This window comes from Prunus avium, chromosome 1 (assembly GCF_965620075.1).
Source record: "Prunus avium chromosome 1, drPruAviu1.hap1.1, whole genome shotgun sequence".
NCBI lineage: Eukaryota > Viridiplantae > Streptophyta > Magnoliopsida > Rosales > Rosaceae > Prunus > Prunus avium.
This window is the reverse complement of record NC_142284.1, coordinates 17,563,700-17,572,704: the sequence shown is the minus strand read 5'-3', so window position 1 is coordinate 17,572,704 and position 9,005 is coordinate 17,563,700. Positions and strand designations below refer to the sequence as shown.

The following is a 9,005-nucleotide window of genomic DNA, read 5'->3' as shown; positions in this document are numbered from 1 at the left end:
TGCCCATTACTTTAACTCAAGGTGTACTCTAATTACATTCTCAACCCTTGACATGTGTTCATGGGCATAACAATGGTTCTATAAATACAAAGCAAAGAGTTAACTATGGTTATGCCAATGAACACATGTCAAGTGTTAACAAGGGTGGTGAACCTTGAGTTAAAGCGGTGTGTAAAAATATTTATTTTTCTTAAGGGTATTAGGTCCTAACAACAAAACTATGTACACATGGCTTACACTCATTGACGCGTAATTATTTTCTCTAACAATAAAAGAGAGTGGGGGAGAGAGAAAGCCGCCTTATTGGTATTTAATGAACTTTCCTTCCAATGCCCCAAAGTTTTATATTTACAAAAAAAAAGTTATTTACATTAACACCCCTTGAGTTTTTTGTGTTTTCACAAAACCCTTGATGTCTCAAAAATACATAAACACTCTCTGAGATTTCAGTTTGTTTTCACAAAACCCCTTGTTCACCTGTTTTGATTTGTCTCCTGTGATGGTAGGATAAAGTTCCCCATTGTCTCGAAAACCATTAACTGGTCAATCAAGTCAACTTTCTTTAGTGTGCGAGCGTGCCACTGCTAGCAATGAAAAATCCTAGCAGACTTGTTTAAAAATGGATAACTTGCGCCCCAAGTTATTGATCTCTGAACAAGCGATTGTGAATTTGGGTGAGGAATATCTCACAAGTAAGTTTTTTTCCTGCCTCAGACTGGTGAGGACTTCACAATTTTTCACAGTACAAACTAGTAGTTCTGGCCAGAATAAATGATAGGAAAGTGATCTATTTTTAGGCAGAACTCTCCTTTACAAAGCTCAAAAGGAAAAAAAAACTGACTATAAAAAGACAAAAAGAGGACTGTGCTTCCATTTCTACCCAGGCAGATGCTTCTGATCCAGGCTGGATTGGATATGCTTGTGCTGGACTGGACTTTCAACAACTTCAACTGGTCTGTTTTGGCTGCAAATCGATGCCAACGTTCGAGTTTGGCAGAGCTTTAATTTATTTCAAACCATGGAAAGCTTTTGATTGGGCAGAATTGGGATTTCTTCAGTCTGGAAGAGGTAGAAGTGGCTAGAACTGACTACTGGGCTGGAGCTTCACTGTGACATCTGTCCTACTTGATCAGGGCTCTTCATAAATTTGTTGAGGTTTTCATATTTGTAGAAAACTGAACTCTGCTTGTTTTGACTTATGCTGAACCAAATTTGTAACGAGAGAAATCTTGTTTTGAATGATTTATTTCTCTAAGTCTGGACTGAAGTTGGGTGTCTTGATTGATAGCTGTTTGAAGGCTTTGGAATCAAGTGATCATTTTGAGCTCTTGTCTCTGGTTGATTTTTGGTTGTTTTTGATTGATTGTCCCGTGCTCTGTTCACCCTCTCTTGTATTCATAAGAAATGTTTTGGGAGTGGGATTTTAATTCTTTTAATAATGGGCGGCAAACAATCTCAAAAGATCTTTTATTTTTAAAAACAAAAGAAAGGGGGTTTTATCAATTTCTGGCAGTTAAGCTCTTAATGATTCGTTCCTGAGACAGTCACTTCCCTGTTTTTGATGGGGTGCCATACCTCATTTTTCCAGTTTAACTGCTCTTTTAAGCTGTGATGGTGAGTGTGATTTTCCATTTTAGCAACTCCCTGCTTCCTACTTATCTCCTTTTTTAGAAAGTATGGTCTGCGTATCCCTTGAAAGTGGTGCCATCTTTGGAGCAGAAGAATATCTTGTAAATAAACAAAAACAGAATTTGATCTTCTAGCAAAGCTTTTCAGAAGCAGAGTTTTTCAGACTTCTTTATACCTGCCCCTGTTCATTCCTTATTAATTCTGGTTGAAATTGTTGACTTTTCCAAGCCAGTCGATCACGTGGGTCTGTTGCTTCTCCTTTATTATTTTTCTAAAACATGCCAAGCCCAATTTGGGTTCCTTCGAGGCCCAAGTCACCTTTGTGATTTGATAGTTTCTTTTCTGGGTCTTAAATTTTTGGTTGAGTGTATTTTTCCTTGGCCCAATCATTTGTTGGTGGCTTGTCAAACAACGGTGTGGGCTTTTTGATTTTGGATTGGGCACATCAAATTTAGGCCCAAACACCCCTTTTCGTTCATTGTTCGTTCAAAAATTAATGATTTCATTTAAAAAAAAACTTATGTAATTGACAAAATTAACCTCAATGAATGTATATGCAATCTAATCTCAAAGGCCAACTTTTTCATTTATAGAATTTTTTTTTGTATAAAATCATCAATTTTTGGACGAAAAATCAATGAAAATGGGTTTTGTGAAAATAATTTAAAACCTTATAAGGTATTCATGTAATTTCTGAAACCTCAGGGGTTTTGTGAAACATTAAAAAACCCTGTTAGTGTAAACATCTCTTTACATAATTGTTTCTGACAATCACAATACACGCATAGCCAAACAACTCTCGACCTCATACGCGCGCGCTCTCCCTCCCTCCTCCCTCCGCCCTCCGCCCTCTTCCCATGGCTGCCTCTGGTTCCAAGCCGCATCCTCCCTCTAGTTCCAAACCTCCCAAAAACCCCATAACCCTCAAACCCACAACTGAAACCCAAACTCCAAACCCTAACCCTTCCACCTCCAAAATCCCTCCTATCCCACCCTCCCAAGAAGAAATCGCTCTCTCAGGCGCCTCCCAGCTCACGCGCCCGGAGGTCCTCCGCCGCCGTTCCTACTTCTTAAGGCAGCTCAGAAAATTCTACAAATCCAAATACTGGGCCTTCATGGAGGAGGTCAAGAAGAAGCACAGGGAGTTCTACTGGAACTTCGGTGTGAGCCCTTTCAAAGATGAGCACAAGAGCGATAGAGACGCTGCTGGGAATGCTGAAGGCACTGATGAGAACAATAACAACATCACCAGCAATTTCAACAACAATAATGGTGGTGCTGCGATTGCTCGGACCGACGTCGATGCGAAAAAGAAACTGCAATGCTCTTATCATCAGTGTAAGACGAAGGCCATGCCGTTGACGAGCTTTTGTCACCTCCATATTCTATCGGATTCGAAGCAGAAGCTCTATAAGCCTTGTGGGTATGTTATCAAGAGGTAATTTGCTATTTCTTGTATTGAAGTTTGGTTCTTTTGGGTTAATTCTTTGATGGGTATATGTTAGTTTGTGAGAACGCTTCTGGGGTTTGTCATCAATTGATTGAATACCCTGATATTCGTTCATTAGAATCTTTAATACATGTAAATTTTAGTTTGTGCTAACTATTGATTTTTAACTGTTATGAGGGTTTTGTTATTTATTTATTTTTTCATTGTGGGCATCAACTTCTTCAGTACTTAAGGAGATTAACTTTAGTTTCATTCATTTAGATTGGAAAGCTGTAATTTTGTAATGTGTTAGGCTGTCTAGGTGTGGTTCTTTGTTTTGGGGCTTGTGTGGCCCCCTTGGCCACCCCTGTTTTGTTCTCTTTTCAAAAACTAGGCTAGCTGTTTATCGAATTTACTTTGAGTTGTTTCATAGCTTAATTCTATGATGGCTCTTTGTTATTTAATGAGAGTGGGCTTCTGTGCTTGTTTGGATTGGTGGAATAATTTTAAATAGCTGTGTAAGAATTGTTTATGATGCTGCTTTCAGGATTTGATTGTTTTTCTTCCTCCATTTTCTAATAGGTTTCTACTTTTCTGAAAAATAGCTTCTCCAGAAGAATGTAATTAATTAGGAGAGAAAGATACAGCTGTCAGTTATATTGTACTTGAGTGTTGCCATTTATAAAATTAGCTTTACCTTAAATAAAATTAATTCTTGTTTCTGTGGATAGTTGTTTGTATTCACTTAGTTGGCTATTATTAAAAGAAAATAAAAATAGAAATCTAGCTTTTCTGGCCTGGCATTGATTTGTAAAGTTTTTACTGTTGTTATTGTGCTCGTACAATAACGCTCAAGCACTTAGCAGTTAGTAAGTTACCACAGTGCTAACCACTCGTTTTGGCCTACCCCACAATATAATTTCACAATTCGAACCATTTACTTTTTAGGTCCTCATTCAAAGATCCTCCCAGCAGAATTTCATCCTAATCGGAACTGGTTTAGCCACTTGATTTTTGTGATGAACATATCCTTGTTTGTTGAAAATGTTGTGTTCATCTATTTATTTGCTTACAGTTTAATAACTAAATGTTCTTCGATTTGAGTAAATATTTGGAAGGATGATCTTTCAAAGGATCTAAAAAATAAATGGTTCGAATTGTGAGATAGATTGTGGAGTGGGCCAGAACAAGTGGTTAGCGTTATATTAACTTACTAACTGGTTAGCACTTGAGCGTTGTACATTTGTTTCTGATAGTTGTTGGAACTTGGGGCTAAAAATCTTGTGGTTGAGCTTTTTAAGTGTAAAAAGATTAAAAGGATGTTCTAGCCTTTTAGGAAAGTCACTTTGCTTAATTGTAAATTAGACATAGTGCAAACATTAATAATTAATGTTGGAAGTTCCTGATGACAAAGATTGATCTAATAGAAATTGGTGTAGGACAAGGTGATAAAACGAGAGGACAAAGATTGTTCTAATAGCAATTGATGTAGGTCGAACAAGTAGAAATTTAGGATAAACTCAAACCAATATTCTTATCAGGTTCTTATGACAAGAAGAGTGATGATAATGATTTTATCTGAGACACAGACCTGGCTCTACAGAATGGAATTTTTAAACTGTTAGTATGCAACACAAGGCAACTTGTGGCAGTTTGGAGAGATTTGATTTGATTTTTAGTTTTTCTTCTAGCAGAGTGGGAGGAGGGTTTTGCTCATGTCAGGCAAAAGTCCTTTGCTCGGGTGACCTCGGATTATTTTATATTTGTTCTGGATAATGTGAATTGGGACTGTGGGCCCTTTAGGTTTGAGAGCCTGTGGTTAGAACATCATTGGTGTTTCAAGGAGTTGCAGGAGAAAGGGGTGATCAAGGATGGCAAGGCTTTAAGTTCATTAGGAAATTGCAATTTGTAAAGGAGAGGATCGAGGAATGGAATAAGGAGGTTAATGGGGATCAGGGAAGGAGAAGGAGGTGGAGGAGAAAATCAAGGAGCTCAATGTGCTGGAGGAAAGGAATTGCTTAAGTTTTGAAAAGGGGAAGGGAAAAAGGCCAAGATTCAATTGGCAAAAAGGGGAACCCAAATACTAGTATCATAAATACAACATCTTTGCAACATAGTTTTAGCAGAAACAACAATCCAGCATGGCTCATATTGTACAAGAGTTTGAATGGCACTGATATAAGGAGCTTGAAGATCTTCTCCTCACATCCAGGAGTTGGAAATACTTGATGTAACACTTCCACTGTAAAATAATATGTAATGTGATCAATAGTAACTAAGAAAACAACTTAGCCCATGATCCAGTGCTGTTAGTTCTTGATGTGATGAGAACAACTCGCAATATTGCTGCATGGGCAAGTCTCATGACGGTCTGCTTTAGCCTTTAGCAAGCAACAGGTAGGTTGACTCTTTTTTATTTCAGTTTTGTTTGTTTGAAACAATGTGCCCTCCAGCCCCTACGTGTAGAATGCACGCACGGCCATTAAAAAATGGTCAGTTAGCTGCTGCTCAAGACGTACAACTTATGACCAGGAGCGTGACAAGCTTATGAAGGATTGGATCAATTGTAGAGCAGGGGTTCCAAGTTGGATTTAATACCAATGGTTGCGTGGCAAAAACTGTTCTGATATTAGTTGTTGGAGGGGGGAAGAAATTCAGATAAAGTAGGGAGAATAAGGAGAAAAATTAAAACAAAGATAAACTTCAAATCAATATTCTTAATCAATTTTAATTAACAATGCTAAAACCCTATGTCTCTTTTGGTGTACTTAATCTGGATTCGGGAGCTTTATTCTGATTATTTTAAAGTGCTTATTGAGCTTTTGTTCTATGTCTCTCCCTCCTCCCTCCTCCCATGTCTATATTCTCTTGTGTCTTCTGTGTTTTAATAAATTTTTCGTTTCCCATAAAAGAAGGTTCTAACTCCGAAGATATGATTGAAAAATGCTTATAGTCATGGACCTTATTATAGTAGACTAGTATTCATAGATCATTGATTGGACACAAACGAAATATGGAAGCTAGTAGCATGACCGATGATGATTTCAAATGCATAAGCATGCATGGATTTTGAAATGCTATAAATGTGACAACTGGTGCATGCAAAGAGGATGGCGGTTTACTTTGAGATAGAATTAAATATTTGGTTTTCCTTTAGGTGTCGTGGTTATTTATGGATATCTGTCTTCCCTTGTAGTTTTTCTTTATTTTTTATTAGAGTTTTTGTTTCTTGTCCCAAAAAATAGTTGACGAGTTAGGTTAAACAGAAAAAGATAATTTGTCACTGAGGGCAATCACTTACTTTCACCCCTTTTTCTTTAGTTGGGATGGGCTGATTAATTGTGCTATTAAATGTGAAATAGTTAATGTGCTGTGGAATTGTAGCATTATCATAATATTTTCAAGTAGGTTGACAGATGTTGAAAAAGGTTAATTCAATATAGAACTAGTAGGTGCTATTTCTTTGCTGCTCTACCTCCTCCAGATAGTTCATTTGAATAAGCTTATTGTCAGTCAATACACCAAGCATTAGTTGTCCAACTTTTTTATTTCTTTATTTATTTTGTGTATATTGTACCATCATATGACTGGCAGAGATTGATTTTTCAACTTACTATTTGTTAATTAATTGGTTTTTATATATCTAGTGCTCAGGCAGGACCTCTAACCTGTGGGAAGCCAATACTGAGATCCACTGTTCCTTCTCTTTGTACTCATCACTTCCAAGTGGCTCAGAAGGCTATCAAAAAGGCCTTGAAGAAGGCAGGCCTTAATGTGCCGTCAACAAATAAGCTTGCTCCAAAGTTCCATGTCATAGTAGCAGAATATGTACGCCAAATTCAGGCCAAACGAAGAGCTGCACAAAGGGCAAAGGGAAAGAAAGTCGCAATTAAGGAAGAAACCTCTGACTGAACCTCTCCACTGGCAGCTGCACAGATGATTCATCGAGTATTGTTGGTTGTGTGAAATGATGGAAAACCAGAGGTGTGTTGGTCTCTCACTCTCTCTTCTAAATAGTATAAGCAAATATGAAAAAGAATTGAGGGGAGAGTGGACTTGAATTTTAAAAGCATCAGGTTAAGGTGAAAAGAGGTATAATATAGTTTTGGGCTGTCCCGTGGAGTGTATGAGTCAGTTCTTTTATATAGAATTTTAATCAATTTCTTAGGGTTTGTTTCTTTTCCTCTTTTTTTAACTTTGACCGAGGACATGCTATAGATCAATTATTTTACAGCATTTCCAGTATGGTTGTTTCCAGTTTAGAAATTTGTTTGTTTATGTGAAACTTAAATTTTTTGGGTTAATTAATTTCGTGGAGCAAAGCTAATACTACTCATCTCATATTTACAGTTGTAAATAAAGTACTTTTATCTGACTACCTTTTAGCTTTACAAGAAAACAACTATGGCTTTAAAGAATGTAACCAACCCATGTAATGTTGATTGCTATCATATGTAATATTTGGAGGCAGTTGATTTTCATGAGGATGGTGAAATTATTTACCAAATGAAAACAGAGAAAAATATCAAGAGGATGGTAGGTGGTCATAAACAAATTAGAAGGGATGTGGGGATGTATGTGTATGTAGAGGATTTGGTTCAGCAGATGTTTTACCTCTGTAATAATACCAAATTGTGTTACAGTCCTGAAAATATTTATATCAGTCATGAAGCTCCACAGTCTTGGTCCAAAATTTATTTTACTAACTGTGAAAAAAAAACCTGATATTAGGATGGACTTGTACTTTTCTTCTCATACAACTCTTAAACCTCAGATTTCCTCTTTTTCATGTACAATCCTTTCTGTGATTCGCATGATCCTTCGTTGATGCATTCAGGACAAGTCTTAATTATTCCCACACCTCCCACAATTGACTTTCTATTTTCTCCTTTTGATTTACTTTTTTAACTGTCTTTTAATTTCTTTCTATTGGTAACAAACTCCTTTTATACTTTAGACTAGGATCTATCCCTGACCAAGCTCTATATGCATACTTTTGTTTATTTTGGTTGAATGTAATGTAATTTTCATTGCATTGATAATTAGCACTGTATTTTTTTTCTTATGTATTTTCATAATTTGTGTATCATCCATCCATAAAGCACGGTGTTTGTCTATAACTCCTTATGAATTATTTTTCTGACAACCACCATTAAAACCAAAATCATTACTGTAGTATGCTTTTTCAGGTGTCAAATCTGCATTTTGCAGTAGGAACAAGACTCAGAATCAGGTCGTGCTCAGAATGAAATGATGCATTTTGCAGTAGGATACTTAAATGTGAATTTCTTGCTTTCTTTTTTCTTTTCATTTTTGGGTTAAATGTACATGACCTCTTGCTTCAAGACATTAACAGCGTGATTTGGATTACATATTGCCTTGGCAATCAAAGTTTTGCACTTGATACTTGCCTAGAATAGCTGGGAATCCCCTAGTTCTGTACAGTTAATTCATAATGTGAAGAAGGCGTTGTAGAAACTGTGCGTGTGTATGTGTAGGTTTGTTTGGCGTGATTTTTTATTTGAGCTGGTGTAACGCAGTTAGCTGGCACAATCTTCGCCCATGTTCCTTTAAAATTATGGTCATGTTCTTTCTTCTGTTCTGGCTTGAAGGATAAAGAAATGAGATATGAGTCTGCTTTGGAATCTGTTGTGCATTTCCGGCGTGTTTTGCTCCCTTTTACTTGGAAGTTGAGACAGATGACAGAGTCTTGATCCATAGGTCCATCTGCATACAGCTGATATCATACGAACAACCAACCTTCAATTTGCACAATTCTTTATACCTTTTTCTTTGTTTAGTTTCCTGTGCTGGTTTTCAGTTTCATTCCTCAGCCCCTTATTTAGCTGTGTTGGAGAGAACCTTAAACATTGGAACTCGAATTCAAGAATACTTTGGTGGCATGTTCACTTGGAATTGGGGGAGTTATCCGGGGGAATCGGGAGGG

General features: G+C 37.0%; 1 protein-coding gene across 4 annotated transcripts; it reads left to right on the top strand.

The window, feature by feature from the left end:
- The first annotated feature begins 2,406 nt into the window (after positions 1–2,406).
- LOC110760713 (uncharacterized) lies at positions 2,407–8,536 on the top strand. 4 transcript variants are annotated; one of them, XR_002527291.2, is made up of 3 exons: positions 2,407–3,052; positions 6,706–7,042; positions 8,248–8,536. XR_002527291.2 is itself a non-coding variant. In XM_021963024.2 (2 exons), the coding sequence occupies exons 1-2, from the start codon at positions 2,487–2,489 to the stop codon at positions 6,968–6,970; spliced, it is 846 nt and encodes a 281-aa protein (XP_021818716.2). In that variant the 5' UTR covers positions 2,410–2,486; the 3' UTR covers positions 6,971–7,399. The 4 variants fall into 4 exon arrangements, 1 of the variants encoding a protein (XP_021818716.2); XR_002527289.2 differs by having other exon boundaries at positions 2,410–3,067; XR_002527290.2 differs by having other exon boundaries at positions 2,410–3,067; positions 8,235–8,536.
- The last annotated feature ends 469 nt before the right edge of the window (positions 8,537–9,005 follow it).

Coding starts and splice junctions, on each gene's coding strand:
- LOC110760713 (XM_021963024.2), top strand. CDS start 2,487: ATGGCTGCCTCTGGTTCCAAGCCGCATCCTCCCTCTAGTTCCAAACCT. Junction 3,068..6,705: donor TGTGGGTATGTTATCAAGAG/GTAATTTGCTAT, acceptor TTATATATCTAG/TGCTCAGGCAGGACCTCTAA.